The sequence below is a fragment of the Mustela lutreola genome, chromosome 1 (genome assembly GCF_030435805.1).
Source record: "Mustela lutreola isolate mMusLut2 chromosome 1, mMusLut2.pri, whole genome shotgun sequence".
NCBI classification, from domain to species: Eukaryota; Metazoa; Chordata; class Mammalia; order Carnivora; family Mustelidae; genus Mustela; species Mustela lutreola.
The window spans coordinates 240,939,307-240,960,671 of record NC_081290.1 but is presented as its reverse complement, the minus strand read 5'-3'; the positions used below and the strand labels follow the sequence as shown (position 1 = coordinate 240,960,671).

General features: G+C 37.5%; 1 protein-coding gene across 1 annotated transcript; it reads left to right on the top strand.

Annotated features, from left to right (window-relative positions):
• The first annotated feature begins 4,705 nt into the window (after positions 1-4,705).
• On the top strand, positions 4,706-21,010 carry LYVE1 (lymphatic vessel endothelial hyaluronan receptor 1). The gene is made up of 7 exons (XM_059136170.1): positions 4,706-4,824; positions 5,159-5,287; positions 9,115-9,286; positions 9,393-9,532; positions 15,882-16,196; positions 19,005-19,083; positions 19,612-21,010. Exons 2-7 carry the CDS (start codon positions 5,206-5,208, stop codon positions 19,796-19,798), a joined length of 975 nt encoding a protein of 324 aa, XP_058992153.1. The 5' UTR covers positions 4,706-4,824; positions 5,159-5,205; the 3' UTR covers positions 19,799-21,010.
• The last annotated feature ends 355 nt before the right edge of the window (positions 21,011-21,365 follow it).

Below are 21,365 nucleotides of genomic sequence, written 5' to 3'. Positions count from 1 at the left end.
AAAATTTTAGTAAACCAAATCCAACAATATATTAACAAAATCATTCACCATAATCAAGTAGGATTTATTCCCCAGTGGTTCAACATTTGCAAATGAATCAATGTGATATATCACATTAACAAAAGAAAAGATATAAATCATGTGACCATTTCAATAGATGCAGAAAAAGCCTTTGACAAAGTAAACATCCCTTCATGATAAAAACCCTCAACAAAGTAGGTTTAGAGATAATATACTTCAACATATTAAAGGCCATGTTTGAAAAACCCACAGCTAACAACATACGCAATTGTGAAAAACTGAAAGCTTTTCCCCTGGGATCAGGAACAAGAGGAGGATGTCCTCTCTCAGCTCTTTTATTCAACATCGTACTGGAAGTCCTAGTCATTGCAATCAGACAAGAAAAAGACATAAAAGTCATTCAAATCAGTTAGGAAGAAGTAAAATTTTCACTGTTTTCAGGTGACATACTATATATATAGAAAACCCTAAGAGTCCACCAAAAAACTACTGGAACTGATAAGTGAATTCAGTAAAGTAAAAGGGTACAAAATCAATATGCAGAAATCTGTTGCATTTTTATATACTAATAAGTAGCAGCAGAAAGAGAAATTAAGAAAACAATGCCATTTACAATTGCACCAAAAATAATAAAACACCTAGGAATAAGCATAATCAAGGAGGTGAGAGACGTGTAGTTTGAAAACCATTAAACAGTGATTAAAGAAATTGAAGATAATACAAGAAATGCAAAGATATTCTATGTTTGTGGATTGGGAGAATAAATATTGTCAAAATGTCCATACTACCTAAAGCAATCTACAGATTTAATGCAATCCCTATCAAAACACTAACAGCATTTTCACAGAACTAGAACAAATAATCCTAAAATTTGTATGAAGACCCAAATAGCAAGTGTAATCTTGAAAAAGAAAAAAAAAGTGGAGGTGTCATAATCCCAGATTTCAAGGTATACAACAAAGCTGTAGTAATCAAAGCAGTATGGTACTGGCGCAAAAATAGACACAATAGAACAGAATAGATCAATAGAACAGAATAGAGAGCCCAGAAATAAGCCCACAATTATATGGTGAATTAAGCTACAACAAAGGAGACCAGAATGTGCAATAGGAAAAAGACAGTCTTCAGTAAATGGTGTTAGGAAACTGGACTGCTACATGCAAAAGAATGAAATTAAACCACTTTCTTACACCATACAGAAAAATAAACTCAAAATGGATTAAAGACCTAAATGTGAAATTTGAAACCATAAAAATCCTTGAAGAAAACACAGGCAATAATCTTTTTTTTTTTTTTTTTACATTGGTGGTAGCAACATTTTTCTACATCTGCCTCCTGAGGCAAGGGAAATAAAGGCAAAAATAAACTATTGGGACTTCTTCAAAATATAAAGTTTCTGGACAGCAAAGGAAATAAACAACAAAACTAAAAGGCAATCTACTTCTGTGGAATGGGAGAAGATACTTGTAAATGATATATCCAATAAATGGTTAGTAACGAAAATATATAAAGAAGTTATACAACTCGAAAACAAAACAAAATAATCCAACTAAATAATGGACAGAAGACATAAACAGGTATTTCTCCAAAGAAGACATACAAATGATAAAGAAGTCTTAGAATATAAGTGAGGTTCGGTGTGGTGAGGTCCTGAGCCAATGACCAAGAAAGAATTCTTGAGACATCTTTGTGCAAAAGGATGGTTTATTAAAGCATGGGGACAGGACCTGTGCGCAGGAATTGCTGCTGCCCTGGGGCTGTGAGGAATGGTCTATTATATGCTTGCAAGCTGGGAGGGGGTCAGGGATGGCCTAAGTCTCTAAGGAATTTTGGAAGCAAGGTTTCCAGGACCTTGAGGGGCTAGCTATTGTTGGGGAAAAGTTATTCATTAATGGTAATAAAACCTTTGTGGTGAGACCTTTAAATGTATATCAATGGGCCATATGCTTGGGAATGACTGTTAACTGGCATCTTGGAAGGTTTAGAGATAGTTTCCAAAGGAATTGTTAAAGTAGATTTAAGGATCCTGGTTGGGGGTAGGGGTCCATCAGGCTACGATTGCCCTTTGCCCTTAGCAAAGTGTTAAGGTGGAGGCAGTTGAGTCTCTAGAGGAATGTCACTCTGCCTGTTTTAAGGGCTTGTCAGTGGGTAAGGAAATTTAATAATTTTTCTTCTGCCTCTGTTTCCCACATCACGAAGATAGCCAACAGATCCATGAAAAGATGCTCAACATCACTCATCTTCAGGGAAATGCAAATCAAACGGCAATGAGGTATCACCTCGCATCTGTCAGAATGCCTAAAATCAAAAACACAAGAAACAAGTGTTGGCGAGGATGGGGGGGGGGACCCCCCCTGCACTGCTGGTGGGAATGCAAACTGGTACAGCCACTCTGGAAAACAGTATAGAGATTCCTCAAAAAATTAAAAACAGAACTACCCTATAATTCAGTAATTACAGTAGTGGATTTACCCAAAGAATACAAAAACCCTAATTCAAAAGGATAAAAGCACATCTATGTTTGCTGCATTATTTACAATAGCCAAATTATGGAAGCAGCCCAAGTGTCCATCAATAGATGAATGGATAAAGATGATATGGTGTATCATTCAACCATAAAAAGGAACAAAATCTTGTCATTTGCAACAAAATGGATAGATCTAAAGGGTATAATGCTAAGTGAAATAAGTCAACCAGAGAAAGACACCATATGATTTCACTCATGTCTAATTTGAGAAGCAAAACAAATGAACAACAACAACAACAAAAAAAGATTTTTAAAAAACCAGACTCTTAAATATAGAGAACAAACTGATGGTTATTACAGGAGAGGTGGGTAGAGAATGGGTGAAATACATAATGAAGATTAAGAGGTACATTTATCGTGATGAGCATTAAGTAATGCATGGGAGTGTTGAATCACTATATTGTGTATCTAAAACTAATATAACACTGTATATTATAGTGGAATTTTAAAAACAGATTAAAAAAGAAAATGGGTCTGGATATTCTGTTTCCTACTCTCCTTTACAACTTGATTGCTGTTATAACTTTTCAAATTTCCCTTCTAATTCTACAAATTTTTTCTTTAATTGTTGATTCTCCTTGATTATACCATGATCTATCATTTTATTTATTTATTTATTTTAGGGCAGATCGCTACTTTACTTTTTCTTTTTCTAAATTTAAATTCAATTAATTAACATGGCATACTATTAGTTTCAGAGGGAGAGGTCAGTGATACATCAGTCTTATGTAATACCCAGTGCCCATTACACCACATGCCCTCTTCAATGGACATCAAGCATAAGCTGTCATTTCAGAAGTGGATAGTGCTGCTGGGTTTTGTTTTGTTTTGTCTTGTTTTCCATATCTTAAACACCGTTTCTCAAAACAGTGAAGAGAAATTAGCTGGCAATATTTTTTGTATAGCTCTCCAGTTTAGCTTTTAGCTCCTGGCGACTAACTCTTCAGAAACTTGTCTGGAGTGAGAGGCCTACAACTGAAGATTGAGAATATTCACATTTAACACAGAGGCAACAATTCCTGTCAAGCATTCTCAGTCACATTCCAATGGTGGCTTAACTTCTTTCAATATGGATATCCAAAAAATAACCTACCAAAACAAGCAAGAAGAATTAGAAAATTTAAACAGATGAAATAAGATTCTTTCCTCTTCCAGAAACTCAATATTAAGCACCAGCACCATCATGCAGACTCCCTTTATCTAATAATTCCTCTTCTAGAAATTTGTTTCCAGAATTTGGGTCCTTGCCTTCCATGTTTCATTTTTCCCTTCCTGTCTTCCTTTCTTCTTTCTTTTAGAAATGCTTTAGCAAATGCTTGAAGGCTAACTTTCTTTCATGCATGGTGTTAGGCTTTAAGGTAAATGATAAGACATGACTCCTGCCTTCTTGTCTACCTGGTTCCATGGTGATAAATCACATACGTTTCTGAGGTACCTGTAGCCTGCAGGTTGTGCTCACCCAGGTAATGAGGTCTACAGATATTTAAATAGTAGAGATACTTAAGAGTTGTCCCCTGGTCTCTTGCAAGTTACCTAGGTACAGAGCAAATTTCTTCTTTCATTATGAGTATTTTCTGTACAGATATCTAATTTTATGACTGATACCACTTGTACAGAAAAGGAATTGTTGTGCATATACTATTCCTATAAACGACTTTCATTTTGGAGAAAACTCATAATCCATTGTTCAAAGCATTATTCACAAGCCAGAATTCCAAAATTACCATAGCAGACAAACCACTGGATATCCAGCTGGGAAAGAGAGTGCAGTCTGCTCATATATAGTACAGATAAACCTCACACTCATCAAAGAAGAAAGGGGAAATCTAAACTGAATTTTGGTCTATCATAACACAAGAGAATTTTTAAGGAGAAAGTTATCATATAAAGGACCCCTGTGGTGATTACTATTATAAAGTCAAAAACCCTTTTGTAAAATGAAAAATGACTAAAATTTCATGAATTGTCCCCCAGCTGTGTTTTCTAAATATGAACTGTATGTCTTATTTTTTGAAGAAAGAATCAGTGAGAGTGGTGTAGAAATTTCAAGTGCATAAAAGAAAAGGGAGGCATAAACACCCTGCACTCAGTATTTAAATGGGCATTTGCTTTCATGAGCCTTGGCATCATTCCTCCCCAGATCACAAAGATAAGCAGCTGGAGGAGAAAAAAAAAAAAAAAATCACTGACTGTGGGAAGAAAGGAAACACAACCCATGCTCAATCTCCTTTAGAGATGGACACTCCTAGGAGTACATAAATGAATAGGCTCCACAGGTAATAACAATGAATTGTGTGAGAATGAGTTGGTGAGGGAAGTGGGAGGTGGCAGGGAATATGGGAATTGGGGAAACCTCCAGCAGTTCATGCTGTGCTATCTGCCTTCCTCATTTGTCTGTTTTCTGAGTCAGCATTAGCTAAATTTTCCAGAAAGCAATCCACAAAGTACAGCCTGGGCATTTAAGGGACGTCACTCATTTCCCCCAGTGACCAAGTCAGAAGCTTGAAAGCAGGGAAATCCGGATGTCTCAGTTATGAAGTGGAACAGTGGGGCTCCAACATATTTCCAGAAGTCTCCATCCAGACTGGTGATTGTCTGCTTCCATTACAGCCACTGACCATCCAGGGTGTTTCTCTGGCTCAGAAAGGGTTGGCATAATGGCCAAATGCTTCAGCCTGGTGTTGCTTCTCGCCTCCATCTGGACCACAAGGCTCCTGGTCACATCTCTCCGTATAGAAGGTACGTTTCTTACCAGATTTGCAACCTGAGGCAAGGCAAGATCTTGCAAATTGTCCTAAGCCTACCAAATTCTTAAGTGTGGAATGCTGGGAGTAGGGGTTATCCTCAATGTCAACAGAAGATCTAGTTGGTAGGATTGCTCTGCCAGAAATGTTTTCATCATATTGTTGGCTTCACCAAAAGGATTTACATTTACCTTTATGTTATCTTGACTTTCATTTTTGGTTATGGAATCTTTTTTTAATGGGAATATCTTGAATCAAAACATTGAGGAAAGATCATTTGTTTTTAAAAGTGTTTCACTGCAGAAACAAACCATGATTATAATAAATTTTAAGCTTGGGGAAAATGGCCAACTTGTGCTAAATACTGACCTATTTTATATTTTTGGAAGTGTCAGCAATAGTTGCCCAGAACAATTATTTTAATTACAATTTTACTATACTGCATATATGTTTTTAATATGAAATAAATAGCCAATTAACTGGAAAAAAAAAAAACCTGTGAAAATGTAGGTTTGAAAATTGGTCATTAGCTCCCTACCAAAGGAATGACTTCAAGTGGTTTCTGGGCTTTTGAAATGCTCAACCAGTAACCTCATGTGCAATGTAGGCAAAAAAATTGTAACCACAAATCACTCAATTACAGCCCTAGGCAAATGAAAATTTGAGCACTTTAAAAGGAAAATCATGTGTTCCTATGCTGGAAGATGCTCTGTGATATAAAATATTTTGGAATCAGATATCCTGAGTTGCTTCATTTATTGCTGTATTTAATTTTATGAGAGGTTACAGCTATATAATTGATTGTTTTCAAATACCAGAACTGTTATTTTCAAGTTAGTTTTGTCCTCTTTGAAATTCCTCTGGAGATATTATTCACTTTTTCCCACAATGCTGCCATTACTCAAACTTTAAGTTTAAGTAGAACTCAAAATTATTCTATGACAATGATTCCATTGCATTCTTTTTTTAAATTATTTTTATTAACTTATAATGTATTACTTGCCCCAGGGGTACAGGTCTGTGAATCATCAGGTTTACACATTTCACAGCCCTCACCATAGCACATACCCTCCCCAAACCATCGCATTCTTTAGACCATCTTTGATGATGGCAAAAATTTCCTAAGGAAATTAAACTATTTTATATTACATATAATTTTTATGTATGTAATATATAAAATTTCACTTAATCTTCTAAGAAGACTTTTATAGATGAAGAAACAGGCTCAAGTAAAGCCAAGTGACTTGCCTAATGCCATATAGATGGTAAATAATAAAGCTTGGGTTTGAATTCAGCCCTGTCCGATCCTAAGCATAGGGTATTTCTATTATGCCTGCTGTTTCCTAAAAAAATTTTAAGGGAAAAATAAAATTTTAAGGAGGGGTGCCTGGGTGGCTCAGTCAGTTAAGCAGTTGCCTTTGGCTCAGGTCATGATTCCATGGTTCCGGGATCAAGCCCCACATTAGGCTCCCTGCTCAGCAGAGAGCCTGCTTCTCCCACTCCCTCTGCCTGCCACTCTGCCTACTTGTGCTCTCTCTCTATCTCTCTGTCAAATAAATAAAATATATATTTTTTTATATCTTAAGGAAGAGATTAGTGGAGTAGCTCTTGGATTCCAGCTCCTTCTTTTTGTCTTTAAATGAAATAGGAAAGCATAAAAATGACCACTATTTGTTGACTACCTATGATGGAGACCCTGCTAGGTACAAGTTATCTATTCTGACAAAAATTCTGTGAAGAAGATATGACCATCTCCATTTTATAGATGAGAACACTACCTTGCCCAAAGTCCCAGAGCCAATTAATAACAGACAAAATAATCAAGGCTAGGTCTATTGCCCAGAATAGGTCTATCATTATTCTAAATGATAACTTTAAGGTAAAAATAAGTTTTGATGAAAAAGTAGCAAGACCACTTGATAGTGTAATTAATAAACCTTTGCAGCCATGGGATTTGAGCATGACTCAAAAAGCTCATGGACTAAATAAGCCAAATTCTAGGGAAAATGTGTGTTTGGAGAATCCAGTTCTAGTTGTATAGTGTGTAGGTGTGGGTGTGGGTGTGTGTTCATCTCCCCTATAATACAGCAGGAAACAGAATAGTGTCCTAGTTAAGAACTGCAGTTTTTGGGTCAGTCATAATTGGGTTTGTGCTCCCAATCTGTCCTATGTCTTTGGTGTATATCCTTGGACTTGGGAAAGTTACTTAATCTTCCTGAGCTTCCACTTTCTATTAAAGGACACAGGGTTTGGCACAGAGCAACATAAACAGATGATAGATGTTAGAATTAATACTAGCATTAGTATTAATACCAGTATTGGTATAGGTATTCGTGTTAGTGCATAGTCATAAGTGGCTGTTTTGTCACAAACACTAATATGGGGTATTGGCACTCTAGTGTCTCTTTTGGTGAGAGCAAGGTCTGGAAGCAAATAAAGCCATCTGTAATTATTATACATAGTATACATATCCCCTCTTCCAGCTTCCTGGTCTGAGCATTGCAAGGTCAGTGGAAGACTTAGAAATGTTCCTTTAACATTTGCAAGAAGAAACTTTAAATACTAACCTAGAAAGTGGTCAAATCATTTAACTGGGCTTCCAATGCACAGATCTGTGTACAAGCAACTTCTTAGAAGATTGTAACGTCCTCTTACGCCTCTTGTGGATAAAGCCCGATAGGAATAATGTACCTGAATGTGATACAAAGATCTGTGTACAAGCAACTTCTTAGAAGATTGTAACGTCCTCTTACGCCTCTTGTGGATAAAGCCCGATAGGAATAATGTACCTGAATGTGATACAACTTTGCAATTTTATACAGGTCTATAAATCCCAGAATCAATAAAGGGGATCAAAAGATTTCTTGGATTCATTAACTTTGAGTAAAATATATTTACAACATATCTGTTCAACTGCTTCAGCTTCCCCAGGGAGATCAATCATAAGCTGACTAAAACCAAAAAGCTTTGAAGAGAATATAATGATGTATTTATGATTTGCTGAGCATCTACTATGCAGCAGGCACTATGCTAAACATTTTTATTTGAATGAACTCTTTCAACTCTCATTACCCTATAAAATAGATAGTTACTTTCTCAATTTTATAAATAAGGAAACTGAGGCTCAAAGAGATGAAGTAACTAGCCTAAGATCACAGAGCCAGCAAGGCTCTGACATAGGCCAGATTTAAATACAAGTCTAACTCTAAAACTCAACTTTCTTTATTTAGGTTCCTCACTATGCAAGGTTTACTGCCCAGTTCCTCCAGGAACTTCAGAGTAAGCCTGCCCCCCAATGGTCAGAGAAGACCTGGAACTGAGAAGGCTCACATTCTGTTATACCAAGTGCAACATTTTTCAGCCCATCTCAGAAATAGTGGTATTCCCAAGCCACATTGGTTTGGAGTATTGTTAATTATTCTATTAACCAGAGCCCCGAATTCTATCTTTCTCAAAGTCTCAGACCTTTTTTTTTTTTTTTATAGACTCCAAAATGGTTTGCCACAACTGCATCACCTAAAACTAACCCCAGGAACTGGTAGCCAAAGCCTCCACATAAGGAACAAGGCAACTATGCAGTGGGGCATGATAGACTCCAATCTGATGAGAGGTATAGCTTGGACAAGAGCAAGCACCCAGCTAACCCAGAAGTATTTACCTTGTGGGAAATGCCTGGCTTATGTTCCATTATTTCTGAACTTCAGTCTCAGCCACAAGGGCTTCATTGCTGTATCAAGACAATAATGCTCTACTAGGAAGAAGAGCCTAAAGGCTGGGAACAAGGACATCAGCAAATTAAGGGTTTCTGTGATTCCTTTGCAGAGCTTTCCACCTCAGGGCCATGCAGAATTATGGGGGTCACCCTTGTGAACAAAAGGGCAGCCCAGCAGCTGAATTTTGCAGAAGCCCAGGAGGCCTGTAGGCTGATGGGACTAACTTTGGCCAGTAAAGACCAGGTTGAAGCAGCATGGAGGTTTGGCTTTGAGACTTGCAGGTGAGAAACAACTAGATTCATAAACACTGCTGGAGCTCTTTGAGCACTGTGTTCTTGAGCAATAGAAATAAATGTATCCATTCAAATAATGTGTATTTTCTTATAGCTATGGATGGGTTGCAGATAAGTTCTTGGTCATCCCTCGGATCCTGCCAAACCCCAAGTGTGGGAAGAATGGGACAGGTGTCCTGATTTGGAGAAATTCAGTCAGCAAAAAGTTTTTGGCCTACTGTTACAACTCATCTGGTAAGTCAAATCTACAGCCTCTGAATGTTTTCTCTAGCTCTATGATCCGTCTTAAGAAGAGTAACCCTGGACAGCACTGAAGAAATCATGGTGATGGTCATTTAATACTCCCAAGAATGCCTCGGTGACCAACCTAGAGGTGGCCATGTGCCCCTCAGAGGAAAAAGTTAGGGAAAGTATTACTAAATGGCAATATAGGGAGAGGGTATTTCAGGAGGCTCCATTACCCACGCCCCTCCATCTTATAAGGTAAGGAAATACCCACTCTAGACAAAGCAATGTACTGAGTTATCACACTGAAACTTGACAATCTTTCTCTAGAGTACACTTTGTGACCCCCATTTTGTAGAGGGGGAAATTAAGCTCAGAGGACATAAGTACATCTGTCTAAGTTCTCACTACTACGAAGATTTTTTTTTTTAAAGATTTTTATTTATTTATTTGATAGAGATCACAAGTAGGCAGAGAGGCAGGCAGAGAGGAGGGGGGTGGAGAAGCAGGATCCCCGCTGATCAGAGAACCCGATGTGGGACTCGATCCCAGGACCCTGGGATCATGACCTGGGCTGAAGGCAGAGGCTTTAACCCACCGAGCCATCCAGGCGCCCCTACTACGAAGATTTTAACAGAGATCTAACTCTCAAACCATGCTCTTTCTTTTAACCTTCTTTTTTTTTAGAGAAGAAATTCAGATGGTACACCTGACATCTTCAAGGATTAAGATCATTTTATGAAGGAAGGAGTTAAAGCTAGAAAATAGAATTGGTTTGCTCTTGGTCACACAGTTGTTCTTTTAACCTTGCTTGGAAACCACAACCATTTTAACCCAAGTGCTCTACCTAAGGAACATCTCAGAAAGTTTTTCCTTCACTAAATACTTGTTCTCAGTTTATCATAAGAACCTCTGCTGATTTATTACCCTTCACACCTACTCATAAATCTGACCTTCTAAAGATCAGACAGCTAAGTGGTCACATACAAGGATAGATTCCAAAGTCATACTCTACGATCCAAGAGATCTTATGTGCACTAGCAAAATTATGTTGCACAAAGGCAACAAAGGGTCCAAGCAGGTTCTCTGAATCAGGCGGCTTTGATCTAGAAAGGGACTCCAAAGATACTTTGTCCACTTTCCTCATTTCATGTATGAAATGATACTCAGACTGGAGATCTGGCTGGTTCAGTTGGTGGCAGGGTCAAGACTGGAACATAAAGCTTCTTCCAACATTTGCTTCACCATTATCCTCTTCTCTGCCTCTTCTGCCCACCACTTCTGACTGGGGAATTGGTGGTTCACATGCCTGTATCACTCATAGCCAGCTCATGCCTGACAAATGACCTGGGGTTTTAACTTTCTTGCCTTCCTCCTACCTGTCAGTGTGATGATATGATACCCAGTCCTCTGGACGTCACAAAATGGAGTCACAGGAAGAGTACTTGGATTTGAGTGTTTCCTCATGGTTTCATTTAACTTGTACTTCAATCCCCTATATTTCCTGTATAATTGAAGTTAGATCTGGAGGCTTGATTCAACTCTTGTTCAGTATTTTTGGCAAAAAGACTACATCAAAAAGTAATGATGTACTATATAGTAGCTAACTGATAATAATTTTTTTAAAAAGACTTCATAGATGATACTGTGTACTTTAGATCACTTCTCAACAAAAGTCACTTAATACCAGTATGTCCCATTACTAATGTGCTAACTTTGATCATTTCAATAAGATGCTAGACCTTTCTATATGAACTCATAAAGATATGCTTTTCCCCCTTGCAATGAGTAGGTAATCTACACTGTGATATTTTGGCACCATGCAAATATTCTGACCCCAACCATCTTGTACCTAGTAGTTTAAGCAGCCATTGGTAATTATTCCTGGAATCAGTTATTATATGTAGGACCACAAGATGGTGACTTTCTAAATCTTCCTTCTGCATTTGTTAGCCAGCATTCTTTGATAAAGAAGAATTTCTCTCTCTCTCTCTTTCTGACACACACACACACACACACACACACACACACACACACACTTCCCTCCTCCTTATACTACTATGGACACATGACATTTTACTTATTTTGTGTGTTCAACATGTTATCAACTTTATAATTATTATCCTTCTATTCTTTCTGATGCTCAAATTGTCTCAAATTTGATGAGTAGGAGCCCCCCAGTTGACCTTTGTGCCCTTTATTCCATTAGTCTTGGAGCGATTTCTTTCTAACATAATAATAGCATGTCCCAGACTTACTTTGTACTTTCTCTGCCCCTGGTGGAATCAGCCATTTATTTCTCCAAGAAGCCCTGGTTCTTTGTAATGGAAAATGTTAAGTAGAAACCAAGATCTGAATTCAAGTAATTCACATTACCAAAGGAGTTTTCATTGCTTCTCAGTAATTTTAGTGAATAGCTATCCAGATATTTACACATACATACATATATCTAAAATCATGAATTTGTATTGATATTTCCAACTCAAATTTAACAATTCAAATTTTTCCTAGTTTGTTTTACACCTGCATCTTTTTTCTCTTACACAGAAGATCTTAGTTCCCAATAAATAACAGTAATATACTTTCTTGTCCTATAATAGTTTCAAAATTATAAAACAAATATTATTAGGAATAATGAACCTATTGAATGAAATTTGATATTTCTTTGCATTTCTTTCAATCCCCAGAAGATAGCCCTCTAACAGCGTATTGTCGAAAAAACTATGTGCAAAAACAAGCAAACAACTATGTGCAAATGTGACTAGAAAAATTCACAAATCTATGTGGTTATATTATCATTTCCAAATAAATTGGGCTCACCTGCTTCTGTTTGCCATCTTTGTGAGGGTCAGAGTTAACCTAACCCTTATCCAAACTCTACTCCTAAACTTACCCTATGTTTCTTTGTTTTTGTAACCTTTTTTTTTATAGCTATCTTGTGAGGTCTGAGGATTAAAATAACCCTAAACCTGACCTGAACACCTTATCCTAATTGTCTTTTTTAATTGCTCTCTTTGTAAGCTTTGGGAGACCAGACCGAAGTGCCTTGACAGTTCGGCATGCACCATCTGTTTCATGCTGTTCCTCTGCCACAATGCCTATCTTCCTCCCCACTTAGCTAACTGCTACTCTACTCAATTTTCAAATGCCAGCCTCTTCAAGAAGCCTTCCCATACCCCTTACTCCTATCTTTCCTCTTGGAGTCCAACCACACTCTGTGTTTAATGTCAGAGTACTTGGCATATTTTAAAGAAATTATATTCATAGTTTGGAGGGGAAGGAGAGCTAGGTCCTAACACTTCTAGGTGTGCCCTCAACCCAGTAGGGATCACAGGATCAGACTGCTATTGCTCCCTCACACTGTGGCTCTCTGGGCTACATTTAATAAACAGAGAGGCAAAGGAAACAAATTCTTAGATAGAGCCTATCTATCATGCCCATACATTATGCTAAGCCCCACACATTTATTATCTCATTAATCCTCAGTGAAATGACACAAATGTATCATTTATATTTCCCAGAAGAAATAACTGATGCTTAGCATGTATTTTGCTACGGTCATAGTCAATAAGGGAAAGAGCCAGGCTTTAAACCTTGAGTCATACTACTTCCGCATAGCTCCTTCCATGATGATGACTATACATCAATAACACACCAGGCCCAGGTTGGGTGTTCTGGGCATCAGTGTTTTTTAAAAGCTCCACAGATGATTCCAACGTGTAGCCAGAGTTCAAAATCACTCTTTCCTAGGAGATCTCTAAGATCTAAGTTTTAGGATTCCAGGTACTTCTAGATTCCTCTAGTTCTTTGCAATTGCAATAATCTCCTTTCTTGTTCCTGGACTGTACTCTCTCCCCACTGCATTTCATCCTCCACATGCCTCCACTGATAATTACATTACTTCTCTGCTCCACAGCCCTTGGGTGACTTCTTACTTGAGAATATGATGTAAATTATGAAGCCTTTTACACATAAAAGTGAGCATGTATGAGAACTCCTATATATTAGTTGGGAGATTGGTGGACCCAGTTGAAAATTCCATCTCCTACAAAATACATTCCAAATGCTTTAACATGGCAATTATGAATCTCAAAACTCTGCCTCCAGCCTATCTTACCAGTCATCTCCTGCTTGCAGTCTTTCATGCTCCCAACCATACACACACCCTACTCTCCAACTACACTGTACTCCTTGTCATTATTTGGTATGACTACATTTTCAAACTTCTGGATTCTTGCATCATGCTATTCCTTTGACTGGAATGTTCTATTCCCTCTTCCATACTAGAGGAGCTACTGCTGTGTTCCAGTCATAGTGGTCTTTTATTCATCAAACACACTGAGTTCATTCAACTTTGGACTCTTGAACTTCCTGTTCTCTTTACTTGGAATGCTTTTGCCCTAGATCTTCAATGACTGACTACTTTTTAACATTTAGGTTTCAGCTTAAGTATCACCTCTCTACTTTCATCATCCTAGTCGAAGTATCCATCTCATATTCCCCACCCCTATTGGTTTAATCTTTATCCTATTTTAATTTCTTAACATTTATCACCCTCTAAAATTCCTGACTTTTTTTTTTCTTTTTAGGAGAGATGAAGAGGGTCAAGGGATGGTGCAGAAGGAAAGGGAGAGAGAGAATCCTAAGCAAGTTCCATGCCTGGCATGGAGCAATCTCAAAACTCTGAGATCATGACCTGAGCTGAAATCAAGAGTTAGACACTTAACTGAGCCACCTAGGCATCCTGGCTTTTTTTTTTTTTTTTAAATTTTTTTTTTTTGTAATATATCCTTCCATTAGCATATAGGCCTCTTAAAAGTAAGGACTCTGTCTTCTTTGTACCATGACCTTAGCACTTAGAACAGTGTTTGGCACATAGTTGGGGCTCAACAAATATTTGTTGAACAAACATATTAACCCTCCATATCATCTCCTCTGTGAATCCCCAGTGATTTCCTCTCACCTTTATCAAAATACGTCTGTCTTGGAAATTGAAACTTTACTCTATGTCTCTGTACTTTCAGTTCCCAATGTGATCTATTATATCCAGTATTTCTTTCCCCTGATATTAAAAATTTTCATTTTTTGAAGGAAAAACTTAGCATGTGCTCAAAAATAAGAAATGAAACTAAAAGTTCAAGGCAAAAGTCAAGGATGATATGTGTTTGAATACAGATGTTTTCAAAGTAAAAAAATAAATTATAAAATTCTGAATGTGTGCAGTCAAAATGTTTTATCAGTAGTATCCATGACCTTGATTGGTAATTTATTATATTTTTCAAAAATGAATGGAATAACTTTTTCTTCTTAACTAACAGTCCAGCTGATGTTACCTACTGCCAGAAATAAGTAGGAATTTAAAATAGATGCAAACTCATACTATAATATGTTACATGGCTCTGTCATTTACCAGCTATGTGAATTTGGGCAAGTTATTCAGTTTCACTAAATTTCAGTCTCCTCCTATAAAATGAGAGTTGAATAAAATCATTAAATGAAGTGTCATGATCAACTCAGATATGAGGCTCAAAAAATGTTGTTTCCTCTCTATCACATTCAACAGATTGGAAAGCAAATCTATATCCCTCCTCTGCTCCCCTCCTTAAAACAATTTTTTATTTTGAAGAGTGCAGAGAAATCTGGTTTTTTTTTTTTTTTTTTTTTAGATCTTTGTCCTGAAGTGTACATTGTCATGTGTGTATATTTGGTGTCATTTACTCCTTCCATCCTGTTGCTTCTCCATCCTTTCTTTATTTATTAATTATTGATTGAGCATGAACTCTGTGCTAGGCACAGAAAGCATACCATAATGACTAAGACAGGCAGGGTTCCTGCTTCCTGATGAGATCAGTCCAGTACAGAGCAGTGCAATGAGAACCTTGACAAGGGAAGTAGAAAGAGGTATATAAAAACATGCCTAGGGACACAATCTCGTCATCAAATCTGCCTAATAAAAAGACATTCAATCTGAGACTTAAAGAATAAGTAAGAGCTAAGTAAAGAAGGGGCAAAAAGACTTACAGGTAAAGAAAGCATCATGGTCAAAGCCTTGGATATGAAAGAAAGAGTATCAAAGAACAGAAAAAAATCTGAGAAGGTAAGAAGAAAGACACACTGATCAGATAAGGCTAGCCATGTCAGCAGGGGACAGATCACAGGGGGCGTTATATGTCATGCAATAGAGGCAGTCACTGAAGAATTTTAAGGAAGGAAATGATATGATTAGATCTGTATTTCTGTAAGATCATTCTGGCTGCACTGGAGGAAGATTAGAGAGGACTAAGACTAGAGGCAAGAATAAAAATTAGGAGACTGTTTTAATACTTACTTGTTACCTTATTTTTCCCTCCCCCAACAGATATTTGGATTAACTCATGCCTTCCAGAAATTATCACCACCAATGATCCCATATTCAATAGTGAAGAGGCAACATACACAACAGAAACTGTCAGTGACAATGCATACTCCGCTTCAGCTACTGATGTACCTTACTCTGCTACACCTACTCTTGCTCCTACTTCTGCTCGGGCTTCCACTTCTACTAAACGGAAAAGAAAATTGATTTGTGTAACAGAAGGTTTTGTGGAAACTAGCACCATAGCTACAGCAACAGAAACTGAGTCATATATTGAAAATAAAGCAGCATTCAAGAATGAGGCCACTGGGTTTGGAGGTAAAAGCTTTCTATGTTTGCATTGCATCGTGTGTGTTTGTGTGTTTATGTATAACAGACAGTACATAAAAACCATGTTGTCTCCAGAGTAGGCACTCAGGACCTGCCAAATACAAGTAAGACCTTAACGCAAACTCAATTTTCATAAAGTCGTAGAACTTGTGGGCTCTAAAAAACATTAATGATTAAACAGAAAATCATGAGTATAAAATAGCTTCACTTTTTTTGGTTCACATATAATGTATTATTTGCCCCAGGGGTACAGGTCTGTGAAACATCAGGCTTACACATTTCACACCACTCACCATAGCACATACCCTCCCCAGTGTCCATAACCCAGCCACCCTATCCCTAGCCCCCCAACCCCCCCCAGCAACCCTCAGTTTGCTTCCTGAGATTAAGAGTTTCTGATGGTTTGTCTCTCTCCTGATCCCTTCTTGTTCCACTTTTTCCTTCCCTACCCTCCACAACCCCCTCACCCTGCCTCTCCAATTCCTCATATCAGAGAGATCATATGATAATTGTCTTTCTCTGATTGACTTATTTCGCTCAGCATAATACCCTCTATCCTTAATATCCTTCCATCCTCATCATTGCAAATGGCAAGATTTCATTTCTTTTGATGGCTGCATAGCATGAAATAGCTTCACTTTTAAAAACTCAAAGCCTTTTAAAAATAAATCACTATCTATTAATACATCAAAGTTCTTTTAAAAATATATACCTTAAAGGCCTATGATTTAAAAGTTTGTCTTATTTAAAAGGAAGGGTTTACAATTGATTAGCTCCAACATATCATCTCAAGGTCACAGAGAGGAAATGGACTCCGTCATATTGCAATTTATAAAATATAGAGAGGATGAGAAGCAAGGCCAAGGATTTCTATAGGCAAGAAGCAAAGAAGCAAATGTGGACCCAACATTCTAAGTAGCCCCTTTGTGGTCACAGAGAAGGATTTTCTCCTGCACTATCTGTTGTCTGAATCTGTATAAAGAATCATTAGAAGAGCAACACAAAGAAATGGAAAAACATACCATGCTTATGGACTGGAAGAACAGATATTGTGAAAATGTCTATGCTACCTAGAGCAATCTACACATTTAGAGCAATCTCTATCAAAATACCATCAACTTTATTCACAGAAATGGAACAAGTAATCCTAAAATTTGTATAGAACCAGAAAAGACACTGAATAGCCAGAGGAATGTTGAAAAACAAAACCAAAGCTGGTGGCATCATAACCCTGGACTTCAAGCTCTATTACAAAGTGGTAATCATCAAGACAGTATGGTACTGGCACAAAAACAGACACATAGGTCAATGAAACAGAACAGAAAGCCCAAAAATGGACCCTCAACTCTATGGTCACCTAATCTTTGACAAAGCAGGAAAGAATGTCCAATGGAAAAAAGACAGTCTCTTCAATAAATGGTATTGGGAAAATTGGACAACCACATGCAGAAGAATGAAACTGGATCATTTCCTTATACCATAAACAAAAATAGACTCAAAATGGATGAAAGACCTAAATGTGTGACAGGAATCCATCAAAATCCTCAAATCCTTGAGGAAGAGGCAGCAACCTCTTTGACCTCAGCCGCAGCAATGTCTTCCTAGAAACATCACCAAAGGCAAGGGAAGCAAGGGCAAAAATGAACTATTGGAACTTCATCAAGATATAAAGCTTTTGCACAGCAAAAAAAAAAAAACCAGAACAAAACCAAAAGACAACCGACAGAATAGGAGAAGATATTTGCAAATGACATAGCAGATAAAGGGCTAGTGTCCAAAATCTACAAAGTACTTAACAAATTCAACATCCAAAGAACAAATAATCCAATCAAAAAATGGGCAGAAGACATGAAAAGAAATTTTTCCAAAGAAGACATGGAAATGGCCAACAGACGTATGTAAAAGTGCTCAATATCACTCAATATCAGGGAAATACAAATCAAAACCACAATGAGATATCACCTCACACCAGTCAGAATGGATAAAATTATCCAGTCAGGAAACGACAGTTATTGGCAAGGATGTGGAGAGAGGGGAACCCTCCTACACTGTTGGTGGGAATGCAAGCTGGTGCAGCCACTCTGGGAAACAGTGTAGCGGTTCCTCAAAAAGTTGAAAATAGAGCTACTCTATGACTCAGCAATTGCACTACTGGGTATTTACTCAGGAGATACAAAGATACAAATGTAGGGATCCAAAGGGGCACATGCACCCGAATGTTTATAGCAGCAATGTCCACAGTAGCCAAGCTTTGGAAAGAGCCTAGATGTCCATCCACAGATGAATGGATAAAGATGATGTGGCATATATATACAATGAAATACTAGGCAGCCATCAAAAATGTAAAATCTTGCCATTTGCAACAACATGAATGGAACTAGAGTGTATTATGCTAAGTGAATAGGTCAATCAGAGAAAGACAATTATATGATCTCATTTTTATGTGGAATTTGAGAAGCAAGGCAGAGGATCATTGAGGAAAAGAGGGAAAAAATGAAACAAAATGAAAGCAGAGAAAGAGGCAAACCATAAGAGATCCTTAATCTCAGGAACAAACTGAGGGTTGCTGGAGCGGAGGGATGGGGTGGGTAGATGATGGACATTGGGGAGGGTATGTGCTATGGTGAGCACTGTAACTTGTGTAAGACTGATGAATCATGGACCTGTACCCCTGAAACAAATAATATATTTTATGTAAATAAAAAATTTAAAAATTAAAAAAAAAAAAAGAACAACAACAACACAAAACAATGCATAAGCGAAGGACCCAATAGGTCATGTGTCTGTTTCCTCCAGGTGTCCCCACGGCTCTGCTAGTGCTCGCACTCCTCTTCTTTGCAGCTGCAGCTGGTCTGGCAATTTGCTACGTCAAAAGGTGGGTTTATTGGCACATTGTTGGCCTTATAATCTATGTCACATCCCTATCTTGTGTTTTTCTAAGGTTGTTGTGGTCAAAACAGAAATGATAGTCTTCTTATATTGTAAATTTTCTCCCTCATCTCACCTTTCCTCCCACCACCCAATCTTTCCTACTATTTCAGCTCACGCATGTCACCCAGCCTTTACAAACAGGTCAGTGCAACCCCTTTGAAAATCAAGAGATAAAAGGGACAGACTGACATCTAGAGGAAAAACATAGGTTTTGTTTTGATTCTCAATTCTTTGTTCTTGGTGGGAGGGTTATGAGGTCAGCCTCAAGTATGGCCTGCAAACTTACTGTCTCATGTAAATGAATCCACTAAAGTGGGGATGCATTAATGTATTTGAGTGTGCATGTGTTCGAATCTCTCTGAAATAAAGGTATCCAGTGTGCTGTGCTAATACGGGCTATGACAAAGTGTTATCTATTGCCATATGTGTTACATATAAATCTCTCACTTTAATTTTATAATTATGCTTATAGGTATGTGAAGAACTTTCCTTTTACAAACAAGAATCAGCAGAAGGAAATGATTGAAACCAAAGTAGTAAAGGAGGAGAAGGCTGATGATAGCAACTCTAACGAAGAATCAAAGAAAACTGATAAAAAGCCAGAAGAGCCCAAGAGTCCACCCAAAACTACAGTACGATGCCTGGAAGCTGAAGTTTAGAAGAGAAAGAAATGAGAGGACACACCAAGGCTGATTTCTTTCCTGATACATATCCTGGCCCCAGATGAGGAAACTTAAAAGGCTGAAGAACCAAACAAGAAAGTCCACCCTTGGTTCCTAAATGGAATCAACTCAGGGCTTACCTTTGGACTATGGAGTTCACCAAATGAAATTCCCTTTTTCTTACTGCAATCCTTTCTGGATCCTATCCTCCTACCTCCAAAGCTTCCGACAGCCTTTCTAGCCTGGCTATGGCCTAATAATATCTCTGTGGGAGAAAGGAGCTTCGCAAAGCACAGGGACCTAAAACAGCTAATCAGAACACATTTATAAAGAGGCTTCTTGGTTGGCTGAGAATAGGTGAGTTGAAAACCAAGAAACCACCTAGACCAAGGCTTTCTCTATTGATTCCACAGGCCAGATCCTTTCTTCACTCTGGAAACGTAATACACATCATCTGGCATGCCCTTCTGAGCCAGGCAAGAACAAAAGAAGGAAAGAAAAGTTCAGCAGCTAAAGGCCAGGGAGATTCCCATGACTTGAGACCTGATCTCTGTAAAGCCAAAATAAGTAGAGAAAAAAGAATGAGGCCAAGGATGTTGCCAGCGTATTGTCAGCAGGGACTAAAACTACAGATAGGGTCAAAGTAGTCATCTTTAAATAATCTGAATCGGAATCACTTTTTAGAATACACACACACTTTTCTTTTTCTTGCTGCTATTTTCTCTAGAAGCATACACTTTTATAAGGAACCAAAACAAATCTATTATAATTTTTTACTTTTATCGAATTTTATCTGAGAAATTACTGAGGAAAATTACTGTGTTAAAAAGCAGTAAAATTTGACAAACATTTATTGAATATGTCAGGTGCTGGGTAAGGTATTACATTCTATAATTGAATGTTATTTATCAAAAACTTGTATACAGTAAAATGTCTGAAGCTAATTTTTTCAGTTTTGATACCCCTAGCTTATCTTCTGCAAAACTAATATTTTACTAAGACTAATCTATTCATTATTTTCTCTAACATGGCAGCCATTATAACCTTAATTTATTATTAACACCTAAAAAGTACATTATTACCTCTATACACTGAAGCACATTTTTTTAAATGTCATTAACAAATGTATCACCAGCTCTCCTTTTTCAGCAAAAAAATCCCAAGAGATACAGAGATATTTGTGTCAAAAAAATAAAAGTATTCAGAAAATTTCTTTGCTCTCTTATTTACATAGATACATTATACGTTTCACACAAAATTGAAGTAACCTGTTTTTTGCAAAACAAAAGAGGGACAACGAACAAATATTCGTTGTTGAAAAATGAACATTTACAAACCATTTAGGACATATATCACCATATGGGGCTATTCTTGCTTATGATCTTATTTTAAGTCAGTCAGGTAACATGCACATAAACAGTCCTTTACTTAGCATTTGGGTCCTACATTACAATCCATTTCAGAGTTCACAGGGAGCTGAGGATGCAGGATTGTTATTTGTCCTATTTCTCTAGCCTTCTCTTTCCCTCTCTCTGGTTTTCCCTTTTAGACCACTAACATCATC